This window comes from Salmo salar, chromosome ssa23 (genome assembly GCF_905237065.1).
Source record: "Salmo salar chromosome ssa23, Ssal_v3.1, whole genome shotgun sequence".
Classification (NCBI taxonomy): Eukaryota; Metazoa; Chordata; class Actinopteri; order Salmoniformes; family Salmonidae; genus Salmo; species Salmo salar.
The window spans coordinates 30917986-30941114 of NC_059464.1; the positions used below are offsets into that span (position 1 = coordinate 30917986).

The 23129-nt window shown below is 43.8% G+C and overlaps 2 protein-coding genes across 6 annotated transcripts in view; one reads left to right on the forward strand and one right to left on the reverse strand.

Moving 5' to 3' along the window:
• Positions 1 to 6010, forward strand: part of LOC106584391 (semaphorin-6B) — a 134506-nt gene extending 128496 nt beyond the window's left edge. For all 5 annotated transcript variants that reach the window (XM_014169655.2, XM_014169649.2, XM_014169651.2 and 2 more), the window contains one exon: positions 181 to 6010. In XM_014169655.2, coding sequence (XP_014025130.1) covers positions 181 to 1064 — 884 coding nt within the window. In that variant the 3' untranslated portion in view covers positions 1065 to 6010. The remainder of the gene's footprint in view (positions 1 to 180) is intronic.
• A 1608-nt stretch (positions 6011 to 7618) lies between these two features.
• LOC123729812 (G-protein coupled receptor 55-like) lies at positions 7619 to 9401 on the reverse strand. The gene is made up of 2 exons (XM_045705920.1): positions 9014 to 9401; positions 7619 to 8713 (listed from the first exon to the last, which is right to left on the reverse strand). The coding sequence occupies exon 2, from the start codon at positions 8706 to 8708 to the stop codon at positions 7749 to 7751; it is 960 nt and encodes a 319-aa protein (XP_045561876.1). The 5' UTR covers positions 8709 to 8713; positions 9014 to 9401; the 3' UTR covers positions 7619 to 7748.
• Positions 9402 to 23129: the final 13728 nt, after the last annotated feature.

Below are 23129 nucleotides of genomic sequence, written 5' to 3' on the forward strand. Positions count from 1 at the left end.
GTATCCACTGACTTACTGACATTCTTTGCTGTCTGTCTGTCTGTCTGTCTGTCTGTCTGTCTGTCTGTCTGTCTGTCTGTCTGTCTGTCTGTCTGTCTGTCTGTCTGTCTGTCTGTCTGTCTGTCTGTCTGTCTGTCTGTCTGTCTGTCTGTCTTTCTTTCTTTCTCTGTGTGTCTGTAGGTCTTCTTCAGGAGTCTTTCATTGATGAACCAGACGGTCTGGTATCCGTCAACCTGCTGGTCGTGTCTGCAGTCTCAGCCTTCGCCACGGGGGCGGTGCTGTCTGGCCTGGCTGTCTGCTGGATCATGAGTCATCGCCACCGCCACCGCACGCGAGGGGCAGGAGCCAACAATAGGAGCCGTAAAGGGGACAAAGAGCAGAACATGCTGGGTCAGGGGCGGAGTGGCTCGGTGATGAGTGTGACCCGTACCAGTGGCAGCGAGAGGACCCGGTCACATTCCCAGGCAGACAACCCGTTCGTAACGCCCAACGGCTGGCCTAAAGGAGAGATAGACCCAGGCCTACCTACTCCAGAACAGACCCCCCTGCAGCAGAAACGGCCTCCACCCAGCATGAGGCTCCCAGATGGCGACTGGGACCAAAGCCAGACCTTCCTCACCTCAGTGGGCATGCCCTGCCCAGCCAACTCAGTCATCTACCTGAGCTCCAAGTTCCTGCAGGAGAGAGGGGGCAGGCACGAGGACCCAGGGAACGTGGGGCCCCCCAACACGGAGCGAACACGTTACCTGGTCCTGGCCAACCACCGGGAGCCCCACGGAGGACAACCCAGGACCACCCTGAGGAACTCTGCAGGCGAGTACAACTATCCAGCCACGCCACAGGACTCCCCAGACCGCAGGAGGGTGGTCTCAGCCCCCAGCAACCAGATGGACTTTGGGGAGCCCCCCCGCTGGACCCATGAGGGGCTCAACTATAACAGCAACAACGGAGTGCCCTACCACTCCCAGCGCCCGGGCCTGATCCGGGCCAACCACCACGGCCTGGCCGACTTCAATCACCTGATGGGAAAGAGTGTGGGCGAGCATACCCATAGTGGCCAGTGAGAAGAAGAGTGCCATGAACCCCCCTCTCTGAAACTCATTTCCCCTCAGCAACTGGAATACCCCTCAGACTCTCCCATCCCAAATCCTGCCCTGTCTGTTCTCTCTCACTGTCATTCAATGTTCTGACATCCCCTGGCGCGTAGCCTGCCTGCCTGACTGACTGACTGACTGAAGAGACTGGGCCACCAGAATCCAGCAGTTTAGAGAGAGAAAGAAAGAGAGAGAGATAAAGAGAGGAGGTTATTCTCCTCAAGGCTACTGCTCTGCTCTCGCCCTGAGAGGTGCACCCCTCTGCTCCATAAGTGGTTTAACCTGTGGAGCTGGGACTGGACACAATGAGACCAACCTCAAGGACTAGTAAGGGGTGCAAGGGAAGGGACATTTTGTGAAAAAGGAATTTAAAAAACGGACAACCGTTTCACTGATAATTTAGCATTCAGCTTCAGTTGTGAAAGGTCTCCTTCTACTATCTAGTGCTCTGCAAGTCATTCATGTTGTGTGACATTTTTATTTCTGCGTTGCTTTTGTGCCAGCATCCAGGGGACAACCATGTGTTTGTCCTTGGTTTTCAGGACAACTCTATCACTCAGCTCTATCCGTCAGCTTGTGTTTGGTAGGTATTAGCAATGCCAGAGAACACTGAATCGCGCATTAAAGGAGAGGCTTCCTGTCTTAATGTGAGCATACAACACACAGGTGCTTCTTATAGGAATAAGCTTGATAATGATGTCAACGATTATTCCCATTGTGTTAACAATCATGGAAAAAATCACACATTTCTAGTGTTTCTGAAGCTCTATTAAGTGTTTATAAATCAGACAGTGTAATGATTATATCCCCACCCGAGTCCTCAGGGGGGGGTAAGAAGATGGTACCTTCCCATTTGATAAAAATAAAAATAAATAAAAATAATGTGTTTCCTTGGAGAAGTGGAGGGAACAAGGAAAGAGGGCAGAGAATGGTATGAGAACTCCCTCCCCCTCCCTCTCTCCTTCTCTGTCTCCCTCTCCCTGGGTCTCTGTGACCTGACCTGAAGCCTAGGCTGCCCGACCTGGCGGAGAGGAGAACACACAGCCCATGTAGGGGAATGTGAGCATGGCTGTGGGAGATAGCGGGTCCTGGACCCTGCCACTGGGGAGTTCCATTCAGGCTCCTCTCCCTGACACTGAGTCTCTTTGTGCCCTGGAGCAGGAGGAGATGGCTACAACAAATAGCGGTTAAGAGTCAGGGCAGGCAGGACAAACCCAGCTTCCTAGCCCAGCGGAATATCAATGAGGAAAGCAGCACCCCCCTGCTGTCCCTCCAGCCCCTCACAGACACTGGCACCGTTTGGGACTGGGTCTGGGACCAGGCAGGGTGGTGGGCCCACGGAGGGGTCAATAGGGCTGGGGCTGGCACCAGGCAGGGTGGTGGGCCCACGGAAGGGTCGATAGGCCTGGGGCTGGGACCAGGCAGGGTGGTGGGCCCACGGATGGGTCGATAGGGCTGGGGCTGAGACCAGGCAGGGTGGTGGGCCCACGGAGGGGTCGATAGGGCTGGGGCTGGGACCAGGCAGGGTGGTGGGCCCACGGATGGGTCGATAGGGCTGGGGCTGGGACCAGGCAGGGTGGTGGGCCCACGGATGGGTCGATAGGGCTGGGGCTGAGACCAGGCAGGGTGGTGGGCCCACGGATGGGTCGATAGGGCTGGGGCTGGGACCAGGCAGGGTGGTGGGCCCACGGAGGGGTCGATAGGGCTGGGGCTGGGACCAGGCAGGGTGGTGGGCCCATGGATGGGTCGATAGGGCTGGGCCTGTCAGACTGGCATCATTCAGACTGCTATCACTATATCCCTGCCTTTCAGCGTCTCCCACTAGATCTCTGGCCCGGCAGCCATTGTCAATCCTCAAACATTTACAAATCAGTGTTAACTGCATCCCCGCACTGGGCGCCAGGCGGCAACATGCATGGGAGCGCATAGACTGGCTTCATTAGTGGGTCTGTGGGCTGGGAGGAGCAGAGGAGTAGAGCAGGAGAGAGATGTTCTGAGGCTGGAGGGGCATAGGAGGAGCAGGGGCTGGGCTTTGTATGACTGGCAGAGAGTGGGGTTAGAGAAACACAGCAGCACCAGTGCACACATGTAGATATGTACAGGGCTTAAATACCGAGTTATGCTGACCTGCAGAGGGAGCAGATGGCGAGGAAACCTGGCCTGTATAGAGCCAGATGTGTGGTGGGCTGAGGAGAGGAGCCAGGCTGGGCGGTGGGTTTGTTTGTCTTAATGTGAAGGTCTAACCCACTGAGGTAGAATACTAAAAGAGATTCATGGAGTGTAAGCACATGATCTAGCTGGGTAGAAATGCCAACACATGGCTGGGTTCAGGGAAACAGCTCAACAACTGAACAAGTGTGTGCGTGTGTGTTTGAGTGTGTGTGTCTGTGCGTGTGTGCTTGAGTGTGTGGGTGTTTGTTTCTGTACTTGTATTACAGTAGTAATGAGTGTTGCCATGAATGAGTAATGTAGTGGGCTGGGGAGAAGGGTTATAGCATTAGCACAGTGCAGACATTCTTTACATATTCCTTACTATAGACGACCCCTCCTCCTCCTCCGATCGCCACTGTAGCCCTGAGAGGAGGATTGGTTGAGAATGTGGGGCATTGACGAAGTTTTGACCCCCTGGTGCCCCCTCTCCTCTCTGTCACCCCGCTAGTGGCGTCCCCTAAGTGCAGTGTGTGATTGAGGCCTGCTCTGCCTGCCCAGCCAGCCGTGCTCCAGCTCCCTCTCTTACACTGTTTCACTAAACATGCTTGATTAGGCAAAGTACATCCCAGCCCCTAATGGTGTGATGAGCCACTGAGAAGATTACTACAGACACATCGAGAGGGAGACGATCACCCACTCTCCTCCCCAGAAATCACCCCTGCATACAGACACACACTCTCACGCACACACACACACACACATACACACACAGCACCCTAACCAAAATCAGGATGTAATTTAATTACGATCCGCTGTCATCCCCAGGCCAGGGAGGAGGGAGGCCAGACTTGTGGCTCAGACCCAGAGCCACATGATAATATGATTATCTTAGTCCCCCATGACAATATATTAAACAATCTAGGGTTCCCCTTTATACAAGGCTTCAGGCTTGCACATAGACGGACACACGCACACACACACACACACACGCACACACGCACACGCACACACACACACGCGCGCACACACACACACACACACACACACACACACACACACACACACACACACACACACACACACACACACACACACACACACGTGTTTCACACACACAATCAGCCTCTTCTTCTCAACCCCATGATGTATACTCATGCTGTGTCCCTCTGCTGTTTAGCTGCTACAATCAAACAGAGGCAGTTTTTAATGTGTCAACACCAGAATGAGAAATCTGGGTAATTTACTGTGAAGCGCTCCAAAATCTTTGCTCTTTGAAAATCAGATTTTAAATGTTTTAACCGTTTTTTCATACATTAGCAATCCTCTGATGCAGTAAATTGTTTTCTTTGGCAGCCATTTCTTTCTGCTGGGAGATTTTTGTTTGGTTCTGTTTGATATGTAGCTCACGCAGTGTCGTCGTCGACCCCCCCCCCCTCCCACATGACCCGATCTGTGTGTATAAATATCATGGACTGTGTGTGTGTGCCTGAGGCCATGCCATTGTCTGTTGTTGGCTCGTTTTCCTCGGTAACCCAGTGATTAGCTAATGGCCCCCGGCCAGAAACTGCCATGTCGGGATAGGACACCCTAGAAAGAGCCAAACCAAATAAGGAGACATGTAACCCAGTCTGCTGAGGAATTAACACAGGCAGCAGACATTTTACTCATCCAGCGAAACACATCGAAGGATAAGCACAAAAACGTTTGCATTTTTGTAAAGTTGTAGAGAACATTCTATTTAGTCCGCACTGATCATTCTTGTCATGTTTTCATTATTTTAATTTTCTTTGTTTCTATGGTAATATTTGTTTGGGTTTTTGGGGATTTGTTGTATTGGATTTTGATTTGCTCTCTGGTGTGTGAGTTTGATGATGAAGAAGATGATGATGATTAGGAGGAAGATGATGATGATGATGATGATGATGATGATGATTAGGAGGAAGATGATGGTGATGACGATGATTAGGAGGAAGATGATGGTGATGATGATGATTAGGAGGAAGATGATGATGATGATTAGGAGAAAGATGATGATGATGTTGATGACGAAGAGGATGAGGATAATGATGATTCTGTACTGTGAACAGCATCTCAGTATTTGCTCCCACTGATGCCTGAGTCGTGTCTGAGAGGTGGAGAAGAGGAGAAGAGAAGAGGAGAGGAGGAGAGGAGAGGAGGAGAGGAGAAGAGAGGAGGAGAGGAGCTGGCAATACAGACTGGCGATCACGACAAAGTGAACTTTCCCACAAAGAGAACTTTCCCACTCGAGTCTCCTGCTACTGTGACAGTCCTGTGGCTCTCACCAGAGGCTGTCTGTCCCTGTCTGTGACCAGGGACACTATCATTAAAAAACACCACGTGTCCCTGTGTGTACATAATCTCAATGCTTAAATGTAATTTAAGTGCAGTAGCAGCATGACACAGCCTCTGTGTGTACATATGTAGAGACGTATGTAGAATTTGTACAGTACATGCAAGTGTGTGTGCTTGTGTCCGCAAATGTCCATCAGACAAACACATGCATGCACCCTCAAGCAACTGCACAAGACACACACACACACACACACACACACACACACACACACACACACACACACACACACACACACACACACACACACACACACACACACACACACACACACACACACACCCTTCAGCAGTTGAAGACCATTTCTACATTGTCCTCAGCGCTGCCTGTCACTTAGCATGGAGACTTTGCTCTCTGTCAACTTTCTTATTCTAATAAACCACTCAGACATTGACCATCTATCTACCTGTGAAAGTTTTTGCTCTGGTTAATTACTATTTCTTCTCCTCCTAAGGGGATGACAGTATTTATATAGGCAGTATATAACTAATTACTAGTCTGTGCTTCAACTTTATTTGTAAGATACACATTTAGTACTTTGCTATCAATTGAGTGTCAAATGCATTTGTACACTTCTGTTTAGCCATGGTGTAGTTAGAAAATACCACCACTGTCCAACAGAGAGTGCTGTTTCTCCAACAATGGCCTGGGACAGTCGTAAAATAAGGTCTGAACCATGCCTCTCCCACTGCCATGGCAGTCCAGTGCGGTCCTCCACTTTGCCATAATGAGTAATACCGCATTTGACTATTGTGAGCATTAACCATCCGAAAGGATCATAATGAAAAATAGAAATGAACTCAAATAGTCTTGTCTCTCTCTCCCTCTCTCCCTCTCTCTCTCTCTGTGTGGGGAGTGTATAAGGCAGTAACACATCTGTTGACAGGTAAAGGGGTTGAGAGGCCTGTCATAACTGGCAGTGAGGTGCTGGAGCCATGCACCCCTCCCTCACTCCACCACCTCATCCCTTGCTGGTGTCACCTGTTTTCATACATTTCGGAATCAATCAGCCGAGCCAGGGGCACATTCATGTGATGAATCTACTTCATGAATGGATTGGACCAATGCCAGCCCAGCAGACACTGTCGGGTTGACTTACATCTAAGCTCACTGCAGGCTAACACACTCTCACAGCCCTGTTATGTGTATTCAGATTCCAGCCACAACTTGTCTTTTGGCATTAATTACAGGGCTGAATTGTGTAAACATCATGAATATAATATAAGACACAGGGTGTAATTTGAGGGCCCTCTAGCCGACATATTCATCAGGCACCTCGGAGAGAGAGAAGGAGAAGGTAATTCTATTTAATGCTCTATCTGTTTGCTTTCAGGCACCAACACAGACACGGGGGCTGCCTACGCAGCACACAAACATACAGATCACACACAATCACGCACAGAGGGCGCAAAGGACCGTGAAATTATACAATCACTATCAGTATGGACATTGATCAGGTCACTATTTAACTACCACAGTAGTCTCCTGGGACAGAGACCATCCATATAACATTACTCTCTACAATGTTGACCGTATATGATTTCTATAATAGGGCATTTCTATTCTGATTTTAGACACCTTTTCAATATCAATTTTCCAATACAAACAATGTCAATATTGATTATTCAATATAAACATTGTCAATATCTATCATCCAACAATGGACGGCAGGTAGCCTAGTGGTTAGAGTGTTGTGATAGTAACTAAATGGTTGCTAGATCAAATCCCCAAGGTAAAAATCTGTTATTCTGCCCCTTAACAAAGCAGTTAACCCACTCTTTCTATGCTGTCATTGTAAGTAAGAATTTGTTCTTTAACTGACTTGCCTGGTTAAACTGAACTGTATTTTAGCGTAAAGAACCGAGCAGGGTGTGATGACCAGCCTGAACACATGGGGGAGACATTAGCGTGCCAAAAAGTTAGGTCCAGAAAAAGAAGCACAGTTTTCAACATTTTACGCTACCTTTCAGTTGTTAGAAAAAGATGACACCAGACACCTAGATAGTAGGTAAATATGTATATAATTTATATTCCGGTATAACCATCAGAATGTTTTTATGATACTTCACGTGACAGCATTCACTAAGCCAAAACAGAATATAGAGTAGCTGAAAATTCCTCTCCATTCCTACCTATACAGTTCTAGAGAGAGCAGTTCTCTCTGAAGAGGCTTCTTGGTTCTCTCTTTTCGTTAACCTCCCTGGAATCAGTTCCTTGCGGAACTCCTTCACTAAGAAGAAATATCCAATAGCATCAAAACAGCAGCTTGTTGTGGCAATCCCTTCTGAGACATGATAGAAGTTACGCATCAAATTATACTGTTGGCAGTCAAGAGGGACTTTGGAAGCAACATAGAATTTCATGAAAAATGCAATATGGATAGGAGTGTAACAGATGAAAAAAACGACCAAATTGGCTGATATTATTCTAATACTTTTCCTTTTGTGCTTATATGAGTGCATGTCCTTGTAGGCCAGCAGAGTGCAGATCATCTGGAATGAACAAAGCAGCATTGTGAGAAGAGGAACCGCATATCCCAGTATCTCCAGAGTCACAATAAAGTCCAGCGGAAACGGACGGGTGTCTTTCTCAAAGCAGGCCAGTCTGTGCTCAGGCCCATTGGGCTCCCTGAATATCACACATAGGACCACAATAGTCACCCATATCATCACACACACTACAACAGCCACTTGTTTCTTGGAGCCAATTCTCCTGGAGTGGAAGGGAAACTGAATGGCAATGAATCTCTGGACACTTACAGCTGTAACAGTGAAGATGCTAGCGTACATGTTGGTGAAGTGGATCAGAACAAGAAGAGCACAGAGGCCTGGAGGGTCCAGGGTGAAGAAGGTGTGGTAGATCCTGAAGGGCAAGAAGGTGATGAGGACACAGTCGGCCACGGCCAGGTTGAACATGTAGACGTGTGTGTCTGTCCAGCTGGCTCTCTTCCGATAGAACATCCTCAGTGCAGAGAGATTCAGGACCAGACCCAGAACAAACACAGGGCTGTACACAACCCTCTGGAACAGCCTTACCTCCTCCGTCATGTTGAGGTTACAGAGGTGCGGTCCGTGTGAATGGTTGGACATCATTCTCACTAAGATGGAGAGTATGAACATGATCATGATGTTTGTACTGATTACATCGGAAATGAGGAACATTACATTCTTATGAAGTTGGTAAAGTCTTACTATTTCAAGTGTGTATTACTAAAAGTGAATCTACTAAAAGTTACAATCAGTTAGTCAATTGCTGTTTTAAGGTTCAGAGGCTAAAGATTGTTTAGTGACATAATGTACACCATCGTTGTAACACTTTTAACTTGGTCTATACATCCCAGTTCAATTGAACCCACATCGTTCTTTTTTTTGGTTTTGACAGTTTATACATTTCTTACCTTAAATTGAGAGGAGCTCTGACAAAGGCAGTCTTTTTAATGTGATTGCCACCCACCAAGCCTGCAGATATTTTTCACCTGTAAATGAAGTCTCCACTTTTACTTTCTACTTCTTGAAGCTGCATGAGAAGCTTGACATTTCTCCTTGACAACAGAAAAATAAATCTGCCTTTGATAGGCTGCGGTCTATTTGCATTTCAAAGTGTAGAACTGAGAGTAACAGTTTGACACAAAGACATTAAAGCATAAAAACATCTCAACAATAAAGAGAGAACAGGAAAATAATCCTGCAGCAACAGGAAATGTGAATTATTTTGTGGATAATAATTAATTCATATTTTTGTATTGGTTTTGTAGGGGTTGATACATTAGATAGGGCAAATCAAGTCTGACGTTTTAAAGTGGAAATTACAGAAATTTTAGAAGCATTTTTAAACCTTGAATACATTACATGTTTGCCTTTCCTGCTGTGCAGGGCATTTTCTGTAATAACAGGGTGATCAAATTAAGATCCTACACTGTACATGCTACGTTATGCACGTACATTTTCACATTTTGTTGCGTTACAGCCTGAATTTAAAATTGATTAAATTGAGATTTTGTGCCACTGGACTACACACAATACCCCATAATGTCAAAGTGGAATTGTGTTTTTAGAAATGTTTATAAATTAATAAAAATTAAAAGCTGAAATGTCTTGAGTCAATAAGTATTCAACCCCTTTGTTATGGCAAGCCTAAATAAATTCAGGAATAAAAATTTGCTTAACAAGTAGCATAAGTTGCATGGACTAACTCTGTGTGCAGTAATACTGTTTAACATGATTTTTGAATGATTACCTCATCTCTGTACCCTACACATACAATTATTTGTAAGGTCCCTCAGTCGAGCAGTGAATTTCAAACACAGATTCAACCACAAAGACCAGGGTTTTCCAATGCCTCGCAAGGAAGGGCACCTGTCACGACACCTACGGAAGGTGGCGCCACTCCTCGCCCGGGCGAGGAGGGGCCTTCCTTGTGCCACACCTTGTGAGTGGCACCTATTGGTAGATGGGTAAAAAAAAAGCAGACGTTGAATATCCCTTTGAACATGGTGAACTTATTAATTACACTTTGGATGATGTATCAATGCACCCAGTTACTACAATGATGCAGGTGTCCTTCCTAACTCAGTTGCCGGAGAGGAAGGAAACTGCTCAGGGATTTCACCATGAGGCCAGTTACAGAGTTTAAAAACAGTTACAGAGTTTAATGGCCATGATAGGAGAAAATTGAGGATGGATCAACAACATTGTAGTTAAGCCACTATACTAACCTAAATGACAGCGTGAAAAGAAGGAAGCCAGTACAGAATGCAAATATTCCTAAACATCCATCCTGTTTGCAGTAAGGCACTAAAGTTGTCACGACTTCTACCGAAGTCAGTTCCTCTCCTTGTTCGGGTGGTGTTCGGCGGTCGACTACACCGGTCTTCTAGCCAACACCGATTCATTTTCCATTTGTTTTGTCTTGTTTTCCCACACACCTGGTTTTCATTCCCTCATTACGTGTTGTGTATTTAACCCTCTGTTCCCCCCATGTCTTTGTGTGGTATTGTTTGTTTGTAAGTGCTTGTGCACATGTTGACTGGTGCGCGTCAGGTTTTGTACCCAAGTTGTTATTTTCTTGATGCCGTTGGTTTTGGAATTAAACTGCTCCGGCTATTACCTAGTTCTGCTCTCCTGCGTCTGACTTCCCTGCCACCAGTTACGCACCCCTTACAAAAGTAAAACTGCAAAACAATGTGGCAAAGAAATATACTATATGTCCTGAATACAAAGCTTTATGTTTGGGGCAAATCCAACACAACACATCACTAAGTACCACGCATATATTCATCTTTCAAGCATGGTGGTGTCTGCATCATGTTATGGGTATGCCTTTCATTGGCAAGGACTATGGAGGTTTTTAGGATAAATATATACAAAATAGAGATAAGCACAAGCAAAATCCTGGAGGAAAACCTGGTTGTCTGCTTTCCAAATTCCCCTTCAAGCAGAACAATAACCTAAAACACAAAATATACTGTACACTGGAGTTGTTTACCAATATGACTTGAATGTTCCTAAGTGGCCTAGTTACAGTTTGGTCATAAATCCACTTGAAAATGTATGGTAAGACTTGAAGATGGCTATCTAGCAATGATCAACAACCAACTTGATGGACAATGAAGAATTTAAAAAATAATAATGTGCATATGTTGTACAATCCAGGTGTGCAAAGCTCTTAGATACTTACACAGAAAGGCTCACAGCTGTAATCGCTGCCAAAGGTGATTGTAACATGTACTGACTCAGGGGTGTGAATACTTATGTAAATTAGATATTTCTGTATTTCATTTTTGATACATTTGCAATTTAATCAATTTTGAATTCAGACTGTAACACAACAAAATGTGGAAAAAGTTAAGGGGTATGAATACTTTCTGAAGGCTGTAGGCCTACAGCTGTCCTTTGCTGATAAAGTTTCAGTTTCACCTGCACGGACACAAATTGTTAACTGCTATTCATTCCTCAATCATCCAGATAATTTGAAATAGTGAGATTTTGGTTCAAATCACTGATTAGGGCTCCCGAGTGGCGCAACGGTCTAAGGCACTGCATCTCAGTGCTAGAGGCATCACTACAGACCCCAGTTTGATTCCAGGCTGTATCACAACCGGCCGTGATTGGGAGTCCCATAGTTTGGCGCACAATTGGCCCTGCATCGTCTAGGTTAGGGTTTGCCGGGTTAGGCCGTCATTGTAAATAAGAATTTGTTCTTAACGGACTTGCCTAGTTATTATAAAGGTTAAAATAAATAGGCTTACTGTACCTTTCATAGAAAAGGACAGACAGAAAGGTACCAGACTGTTGATTTGAAATATAATCTTTTCATTGGGCATAGATACTTATCATTACTGGAGTTACAGTATATGCACATGTTATGTCCTGATGTCTTGTTTTGACACTCTTTGTCCCTCTGTTACATGAGTTGTACTTCAACCTCTTATGCTGTACTGACAATGCTTGTAACATGGGCGTCAAACAGACAAACATTTTGTGGTGAAAGGGCCCCGAGGGGAAGAAGAAAGCACACTCCCTAAAGGGGCTTTGACGGACTTCATCTTTGTTCTTTTCAGAGCCTCTCATCCCTCACAATTTCCAATTTTCAAAGAAAATGATTCTCCTCATTTTTACCTCCAGTCACACTAAGGTGCTTATCTGTTATGTGACAAACTGTGCTTACTGGCAGCATCTGCCATTGTCTGGCCGAGCAGGTTGGTGTGGAAACCAAGAATCGTCATGGAGACTGGGTTCAAAGGTCAGGTTATTTCAGAAGTGTGACACGGAGAGAGAAAATGGGAGAAAAAATTGTCTGTTTATGAAATGATTTGGAGCAAAGTTAGATTGTTCAGTATCCTCGCAAGCGTAATGCTCATGAGGCCCACTTTGTTTGACATTTTTCCTGGCTTCTTCTTATAATTTTGTGCTACCAACTCAAATGCACGGCCCCTCTAATCAATCTAAAGACCACAGAACCACACTTCTGACCATAGGCTACAAACAATATTTTTCTGACCGGGTTGTTCCTTGTTTCAATAGATGTTCTAGACTGCTGCTGCCCTGCCCTTTCTGTTCCCGGTTTGTCTGGTTTACTGTACATCTGTCTTAATTCTATTCCAAATACAGTACACTCATTGATATTCATGGACACACACACACATAATGACTCACTCACTCACAATAGAGTTAATTAAAGAGCAGTGTTGTTGAGGCTGCTGTAAATGTATGTGTCAAGGCTTGTGAATAGCACTGAGTGCTGTCGTGTTGTAACCTAATGAGGGTTAGAGTAATTGAAAAGCAATCCCTCCGATTCATCAGGATCATGAGATGTGGTGCTCCACGGTTTCCACATAGGATGCAGGAAAGAACATTCAGAGGCCAAAGAGTTTAAAGGGGGAAAAAACTATTGTGAGAAATACTTCGTTTTTTCTCAGAACTCAATCTCCCATTGATCAGTATTTGATTGTTTGCTGTTGTAAAGCATCCTCTCAGTAAATATTTATAAAAATACAGACTTTCTGAACATTTAGATTCATTCAGATAAAGTTTTAACCGTCGATAGCAAACACCCGTATGTTTTGGTAGCGTCGGAGGCGGAACTGCATTGGAGCCGTCAAAACAGCGATCATTGAGGGAATTTGATTAATCTGGCCGGGGTGCCCGGGTTGGCGTGTTTTGCGCCGTGTGAAAGTTAATTGCATTTGTTTTGGAACCGGGCTGCCTACTGGGAGTGAGCCATGTGCTCCATTCAAAGCCCAGGCGAAGTTAGCACAAAACAAAAGTGATGTCATTAAACAAATGGAGTAGGCCTAATGAGCATGCTTCTGTGTTTTACATGCAAAGGTGATTGCTTTTGATGAAAAAGCTTTGTCTGCTAGCCCATGAAAACTAGTTAGAAAATGCAAACATACAGTATATTTCATGGAAAGAGATGTCGTACAGTTTAAGTCGGATGTATACATACACCTTAGCCAAATACATTTAAACTCAGTTTTTTGCCACAACTTTGGAAGTATGCTTGGGGTCATAAGACCCATTTACGACCAAGCTTGAACTTCCTGAATGATGTCTTGAGATGTTGCTTCAATATATCCACATAATTTTCTTCCCACATGATGTCATCTATTTTGTGAAGTGCACCAGTCCCTCCTGCAGCAAAGCACCCCCACAACATGGCGGTTTTGGAGCAGTGGCTTCTTCCTTACTGAGCGGCTTTCAGGTTATGTCGATATAGGACTCGTTTTACTGTGGATATAGATACTTTTGTACCTGTTTCCTCCAGCATCTTCACATGGTCCTTTGCTGTTGTTCTGCGATTGATTTGCACTTTTCGCACCAAAGTACGTTCATCTCTAGGAGACAGAATGCGTCTCCTTCCTGAGCAATTTGACGGCTGCGTGGTCCCATGGTGTTTATACTTGCGTACTATTGTTTGTACAGATGAACGTGGTACCTTCAGGCGTTTGGAAATTGCTCCCAAGGATGAACCAGACTTGTGGAGGTCTACAATTTATTTTCTGAGGACTTGGCTGATTTATTTTGATTTTCCCATGATGTCAAGCAAAGAGGCACTGCATTTGAAGGTAGGCCTTGAAATACATCCACAGGTACACCTCCAATTTACTCACATTATGTCAATTAGCCTATCAGAAGCTTCTAAAGCCATGACATCATTTTCTGGAATTTTCCAAGCTGTGAATTATAAGTGAAATAATCTGTCGTCCATGTACTGTTGAACAGATTAGCCACTCTCTAAGACAACTGCTAGAAGTTGAACCAAAAGTCAAAGTTAGTTGCTGCTGACAGGGGGATTCACACTCACAGAAAATTGATAGATGTTGGAATCAAAGGTCTTACTTAGGTCATGTAGTTCAGTCACAATTCACAAGATCATCAAAATGTTTTTATTGAATTCAATGATAATGTTTTCAATGAACTATTTAGCAAATTTTTATAATGGGTCTTCAAACATTTGGCTGTCATTCAAAAACCATGTGTACTCTAAATACCATGCATTTAGTCTGGGCTGTGGAGAGACACATCATCAATGATTGAAGAACCCCAGTGGAGAGTCAGCAGAACAGGACTGCAGCCAGCCAGCAGGTTCATAGTCCCATCTTGTTGAGGTGTGAATCGGGGTCATTCTACCCGCATGCTCCTGAAGACCGTGTGAGGGAGCCTTGGCTCTCCTCCAAGGTAGTTTTATGAGCTGGCCTGTAGCACTGTTCAGTGTTAGCTGTCATTTCATTAAAAGCTACTCTCAGTGTCAGGTTATCACAGGGGTGGGAATACCTGCTCATGATCCACTGTGTTCATTGAAGGCGGTCACCAGAAGTCTGAATGATAATGCTAGCCTGGCCCCATTTCTGGGAAATTACAAATGAACATGACTCAAGTTTTTTGTCACTATAACATAACATTACATACAGTAGAGTGCAGAGGACGCTGGTGGTAGGAGCTATAGGAGGACAGACTCATTGTAATAGCTGGAATGGAATTAATGGAACAGAGTCAAACAGGTGGTTTCCATATATTTGATGTGTTTGATACCCTTCTATTTATTGCATTCCAACCATTACATTAAGCTCATCCTCATATAGCTCCTCCCACCAGCATGCTAGCAGATACCATAGACTTCCAGTTATTGCACTAACGATAGTCAGCATTGGCTCGCTAAACTACCCCTAAAGCCTTGTTCACACTGCAAGCTTTAATGCTCAAATTAGTTTTGTTTTTCAAATCCGCTTTCGATTACTGACTGTCCACACATGTTACAAGTGACCAACTCAGATTTCTGTGTGTTCAGACAGCAGCCATTTGCTGACAAGGCTACGCTAGTTGTCATAATAACAACGGGTGTGTGCAGTGGTGTGGGCTGATTGGTGGTGGTGCTTGTGCTTCCTCAGAAGTTATGTAGCAAGCTAAGGTGACAACAATGCATGACATGGGCATTTCCTAGTTGCTTTGAGTGTTCAAAATCATATAGTAAGAACACTTTTAAAGCCTCAAAAGATAACATGATCCAACTTTTAAAACAAGTCCTTTTTAGCTATAGCAGTCAACTTGCTAGCTAGGTAGCTGTTTAGCTTTCAAGCACATTCACTAATTTGTTTGTAAACATTTAACAAGCTAGTTAGCTACCACATGTTCTTGTCAAACTGTCAACAGAGTAGCTAGCAAGCAACAAGATATGCTGAATAACAGTCTAAAAAACACTTGAGGGCAAACCTCCTACAAAGGTGGTTTGAAATGTGACTTGAGATATCTGATTCCATGTGCTTTTTGAATGTTCAGACTGCAGGAAAAAGAACAGATTCTAATCAGATATGCAAATAAATAGGATATGAGTCACTTCAAACTGTCAATGTGAACAGGGCTTAACTTCCTTCATACAGGACACAGGCACATAAAAATGGTATCCACTAGTTCATCTGACTCTGGGGAAGCAGATAAAGGGCATCATTACCAAAATCCCGAAGTATCCCTTTAAAGCAGCTTCTATTGGTACACACCTCGAAGATAAAGAAAATGTTTTATTTTCAAATACACCAGATAGGTGCAGTGAAATGTGTGGTTCTACAGGGTCAGCCATAGTAGTACAGCACCCCTGAAGCAAATTAGGGTTAAGTGCCTTGCTCAAGGGCACATCAACAGATGTTTAACCTTGTCAGTTCAGGTATTCGAACCAGCAATCTTTCAATTTATATTTGTTTTTATTATGGATCCCCAATAGATGTTGATAAGGCAGCAGCTACTCTTCCTGGGGCAGCAAAATTAAGGTAGTTTATACAATTTTTAAAACATTATAATACATAAACAGATTTCACAACCAACTGTGTGCCCTCAGGCCCCTACTCCACCACTACTAAATATCTACAGTACAAAATCCATGTGTACGTGTGTGTATAGTGTGTATGTTATTGTGTGTGTGTATGCATGTGTCTGTGCCTATGTTTGTGTTGCTTCAAAGTCCCCGCTGTTCCATAAGGTGTATTTGTATCTGTTTTTTAAATCTAATTTTACTGCTTGCATCAGTTACTTGATGTGGAATAGAGTTCCATGTAGTCATGGCTCTATTTAGTACTGTGCGCCTCCCATAGCCTGTTCTGGACTTGGGGACTGTGAAGAGACCTCTTGTGGAAGGTCTTGTGGGGTGTGCATGGGTGTCCGAGCTGTGCACCAGTAGTTCATAAATACAAGCAGTGATGAAGTCAATCTCACCTCTACTTTGCGACCTGTACGCTCTCGTTGGCTGGCCCTCGCTTCATACTCGTCGCCAAACCCACTGGCTCCAGGTCATCTACAAGTCTCTGCTAGGTAAAGCCCTGCCTTATCTCAGCTCACTGGTCACCTAAGGGGGCAGGCAGACAATGTGTCAAGTATAATTGCAGAGTTTCATTCCAAAACGCTATATCCACCAATTTTTCACATTTCTGTTTTTCATCAGAAATGATAGCTTATGGGTACCTTCATGTGTGTGTAAAATATGAATGTTCTCAGATTTGTATTAATAGATTTTAGACATGTATTAAAATGGGTTTTGTTGCAAAATACTATAAATCCATTGTTTAGCTGGAATGGAATGTTTCTATCCTGTTTATTTGACTGTGATATGTGGTTGTCTCAGCTAGCTATCGGAAGTTGAATGGACTAACTCTAAGTCTCTCAGGATAAGAGCATCTGCTAAATGACAATATTGTCAAATGTAAATATTTTACATACAGATTTCATACTACTGTATTGATTCATTTAAAAAAGAAAATATTATTTTGATGTCACAAATGTATAATTTGTACAGTTCTTTATTAAAAATGTAGCTATTTATCACTTTTGACTGAGTACAACCTAGCAGTACTTCTTATTTGAGAGTGAGGCAGATATACAGCAATCAAATGTATTTATAAAACCATTTTTACATCAGCAGATGTAAAAAGCCACAAACAGCAAACAATGCAGATGTAGAAGCATGGTGGCTAGGAAAAACTCCCTAGAAAGGCTGGGACCTAGGAAGAAACCTAGAGAGGAACCAGGCTCTGAGGGGTGGCCAGTCCTCTTCTGGCTGTGCCGGGTGGAGATTATAAGAGTACATGGCCATTAAGGCTAGATCGTTCTTCAAGATGTTCAAATGTTCATAGATGACCAGCAGGGTCAAATAATAACCACAGTGGTTGTAGAGAGCGCAACGAGTCAGCACCTCAGGAGTAAATGTCAGTTGGCTTTTCATAGCTGAGCATTCAGTGGTCGCGACAGTAGGTGCGGTAGAGAGAGAGAGTGAGAGAGTCGAAAACAGCAGGTCCGGGACAAGGTAGCACATCAGGTGAACAGGTCAGGGTTCCATAGGCAGAACAGTTGAAACTGGAGCAGCAGCACATCAAGGTGGACTGGGGACAGCCAGGAGTAATCAGGCCAGGTACGTCCTGAGGCATGGTCCTAGGGTTCAGGTCCTCCAGGAGGGGAGGGAGAGAGGGAGAGAGAATTAGAGCATACTTTGCAACCAAACATGGTTAGTTGACTCTCTGAAATGAAACCATCAAGTGATAGATGTCTAACAAATACATGTCCCGATGTCATGATTAGATAAACAATAAAAGCTAATTTACAAAAAATGTTAGAAAATGTATTGTGACGGCCCCTCCCTGCTCTGTCTATTGGGTTTTGCTGTGCTTACTTCCTGCAGGAGATTTCTGGACGGAGTAGGAGAGGTGGGCGGAGCTGGGAGGGTCGTCAGTGCTGATGGGACACACCTGTGAAAGCTCAGCTGTGGCATAAAGCCACTGTTTCCCCATTCAGCAAGCGATTCTGCTCTCCATGCATACCTTTGGTTGTTTTGTTGTGGCTTTGGCAGTTGATACCTAATTTACTGACCATCATGCCTCATCTGATTATTGTTGTGTGTTTACTTTATATATGGAATAAATTCATTTTGTTGTTATGTTACTCAGTGTGTGGTTTCCCATTGTTTGTTACAATCTTGAGCCATGTTGTAACAGTATACATAGCTTTTTGGATCTTTTTGCTATCTTACCTTCTTGGTTTTCTTGGCCTCATTCTTTGTCTCTGTCTCATCCTTAATCATCATATCCTCCATCGGGTTTGTTTGACAGTAAGGAGGATCCTCCCCTCTCAAGCTCTGGTGGGCAAATGATAGGGCTTAGTTTGTGACTATTGAACAATAACATGTATAATATCTCATTTACACCAAAAGGTAACAGCAGTCAGCATCCAGTCCATTGGTTAGCCTATACCAGTCAGAACAATAATTGCAGTAGCCTAGGCCTAGAGGCCTAAAATATTATTACAGTAACATGCTGACCACACCGCTCGCGCACAATTCATTTACAGATACATGTTATTCAATCATTGCACCCACACTGCTTGTGTGCGCCAACGAGCGTCTGCTTTGCCAGGCCCTAAAATAGAAGTTTGTTCTAATTTTGACGCTGAAGGCGGTGCAAGTCCTGCCTCTCCCATCTCCTCATTGGTTTATAGAAGCAGATACCCACGTGCCATTTCCTCATTGGTTATACCCACGTGGGTGATTGAAAGATGAACTGAGGTCGGTCGGTCGGGGTAATACACCTTATTATGAAAGTAGATGCCAATCGCCATATAAAGTCCAAAGAAGAAAAATCTGGATGGAGGAGAGATGACTAGAAACCATTCTGTTGACCGTTTTACGTGTATGTAGATTAATTGTCGGAGTAGACGACCTTGTGCATTTCGGGTAAAATAACAACTTAACGTTTATATCCCAGGACAAATTAGCTAGCAACAGCAAGCTAGCTAAATAGGACAAATTAGCTAGCAACTGCAAGCTAGCTAGCTAGCTAAATTGCCATAATTGTTTCATGCTTTTCGACCTGTCCCCAAGTTAATATAATTGGTTCAGAGTTTGTTTTGATATTTCAACCTGCGTGTTGTGATCACGTTTGGTGTGGGGGGACAAAATCAATTTGCTCACGATGGTGCACACGCGCTTCCGGTTTGGGCATGGTGTAACTCAAAATAGGCTTAAAAAAACGAACCCTACTGCAGGCTATTTAGACTCCTATTAATTATGGTATTACAAATAGCTCCGTTCAAAACACATCTGCGAACTGTCCCCAGGCTCAATAAACTAAACTAAGACATAACAACATTTTACACATGACATAACGTCACAATTAAAATATGTCTAGATTCATTGTCAACATCATCAGATGTTCAGTATTTGATTTGGAGAGCCTGATTCTAAAGTGTACTGTTTTTGCACTTGTTTAGGCTATGGTTATCAGGCACTGTCCTCCTCCTCTTTAACGTTGCTACTTGGTCATTCTGTTTCTGCATTGGCCGTGCAGCATTTATGGTCTCTGCAGAAGTCAGGGCATTCATACTTCTGGCGCTTCTCGAAGCAGCACAGAGCTGTTGTGAAGAAAGTTGTCAAGGAAGTGAGTTTGTGTTTATACAGGACCTCCCGCCCTCACCTACCGTCAACCAATAATGTCAATGCGGAGCTATACAGAGCCCTCCGCATTGTTACAAAATGTGAGAGGTGCACTGAGATGTGGTACAGAGCTCAATTTGGCCTCTGCGTGCAATTGAGTCACACCATCCATCCATTTGGCGCCTCCGACCACATATTCGGATGAAGCATAAATTGTCTCTTACGTATCATCAGTATCATTATCAGCAGCATCATGCTCCCTCACGCTCGTCATCTTCTGACACAAAAAAGTGCCAAGCACAACGCTGCATGGCTGGCTACCTACCTAATCGCCGATCTAATCACTGGCCTACCTAGTTTATCACGTTTTAAAGTTCGACTCCTTAATTCAAAAGACACCTAAAGGGCAGCCCCCCCACTTGGTTTAACCTACTATAGGCCTAAAGCTGTGGGGTGGAGCTGGAGAAATGTAGCAAATGTAGCATGGAATTTAGCATGGAATTTAAATGATAAAAATGGCTGTAAATATCATAGAGTGGGCCATCTGTAGCAAGATCAGAAAAGCACCTGCCCCTTTAGGGCACACAATAGGCTATCTGTTTGGGGCGCCTGCCCACAGGCCCCTTGATTAGGTCGGTGAAACCCGGATAGTAGCAAATTCAGATCCTCTTCTCGGGTGTGGTCTACTCGCTCAGTTGTAATCACTTTATATTAAGATTTAGTTCACTTTGCGATGTTATACCAATTATTTATAGACCCTAGGCCTAGTGAAGATTTAAATCCCTTTATAGTGGCGGTTAGGATATTCTGAGTCTGACCACTGCTGCCAGGTTCAAGCCGTATCGATCCCAGAGCAGGTAGGCCTATGTGTTGTAGCCTACATGGAATAACATGGCTCTTTTAGGCCTAACTATGGTAAAGAAATAATAATCTATTTCAAAGTGGAATTATGTTTTATTTTTTAACATTTTTTTTATTGAATATCTGAAACATACAATATACTTGCAGTGAAGCCGCTCAACAACAACACCATGCCAGTCATCCAACAGACTCCCATTCAGAGCGACACACAGAAGCATCCAGGGTCAATGCCCTGCTCAAGGGCACGTTGACAGATCTCCCACCAGGCCAAAAAACGTGAACCCGAACCCTCCAAGATCCTCCCGACAGTTACCCAATAGCTGTCCCTCAACCATTCGAGACCCCTCCCACATTCCCCCCACCCTAAGAAGAAAAATATAAATAAAAAATACAATTAATTCCGTTCCCCACCCCCAAGAACCCCCCAATGCACCAACCAAGAGAATGAACTAAAGAGAAAAAAGAAAAAGACAGAAGAAAATAGCAAGCAACAATGCAAAAAAATACAAAAGAAATACAATAAAAAATTATAAAAAACAAAAGACATCAAGGACAACTAAAATCATAACAGCAATGCCAACTGTATATGTTTGTGTGCATTCTGGCACTATTACATGTATGTGTGTGTTGTTTTATGCGTTTATTTGAATGAGAGTGTGTGTATATGCGTGTGTACAAACACCTGCACGGCATCAGCCTCAGGCAAACCGGCATTAGCTGTAAAAACACTGCCCCTCAGTGTCATTCAAACATACTTTTTATTATGTTTTATTTTGACTTTATTTTTGACTTTTATCTTCGACCATAATTCTATCTCCCGCACAGTAACTCCACTCCCACTTCGCTCCAATTATGTTTAAAACATTTTTTTTACAGATTGATTAAAAATGAAAAGCTGGAATGTCTTGAGTCAATAAGTATTCAACCCTATTGTTATGGCAAGCCTAAATAAGTTCAGGAGTAAAAATGTGCTTAACAAGTCAAATAATAAGTTGCATGGATTCACTCTGTGTGCAATAATAGTGTTTAACATGATTTTTAATTACTACCTCATCTCTAAACCCCAATTAAGTGATAATGCCCTTGAAGCCGGTGTTAGCAAACCGTGCCAATATATCCACCAAACACCGGCTTTGAGGGCGTTATCACTTTTATAAAACAGGTTACCAACATATTCAAATAATTATTGACATATTTTAATAAAAAAACGTTATTTTGATTAATTTATTCATACTATTTCATCCTTCCACAAGATATAGTCCTGACACAAATCTAAGGTTGCTTCCCAAGCCGGCTGGTCGTTCGTTCTATTGGTTCGGTTGCTAGAGATATGACCCAGTCTTTTTGTTCTGTATCTATGGACGTGACCCAGTCGTTTGTTCTAAATGTTCCATTGCCATACTGGCTGGCAACGTTCTTATCCCTTGTTTGCTAGCTAGCCAACTACGGCTAACGTACAGTCACGTCAAAAAGTGAAGCCAGAATAACATCAAAATAGCCGCATTTGTTTATTTGGACACATTCATAACAATGAGCTAATGAGGCGCGATTTCGCCTGGCATAGAAAATGTCAGGAAACTGTTGTTCAGAAGAGCTAGCCAACAACACAGCTAACACAGTCACGTAAAGTGGAAGCTGGAAAGACTGCAAACTAGCTGCACTTCATTTAGTTTGACATTTTTTCTATTGACATTTCTTTGTATAAAAATGATGCTGATTCATGATTTCAACTGGCTGAGAAACGCTACCTGCCTGTCTGTCTCGTCCCGACACGTTCATTACTATGGGACAGCTGGATATCTAATTTGAATATTCAAAATGTTTCAAATGTCAGAGAGACAGACAGCAAGGTTTGGACAAATCTCTGCTGTTGAAAACGAAATGTTAGTCTTAAAGAATGTGAGATAATGTCTAGATGCTTTTTATAGTGGAGATCAAGTTTATAAATTGCTTAGCTGGGCTGATGAGACGTGCATTGCGCAGTCAGATGGAACAGAGTAAATAGGCATTTTAACGTCATAGATGTAGCCGCTGGTAACTTGTGGAATAGACACCGCCTGGAATGCGGTCTTAACCCACCGGTTGTATAATTATGTGTACAGTCCCTCAGTCGAGCAGTGAACTTCCAACACGGATTCAACCACAAAGACCAGGGAGGTTTTCCAATGCCTCGCAAATAAGGGCACCTATTGGGAGATGGGTAAAAATAACTTCCTAACTCAATTTCCGAAGAGGAAGGAAACCGC

What these genes read in the sequence shown, in the direction of transcription:
- LOC123729812 (XM_045705920.1), bottom strand. Translation starts at nt 8,708, where the DNA reads ATGATGTCCAACCATTCACACGGACCGCACCTCTGTAACCTCAACATG.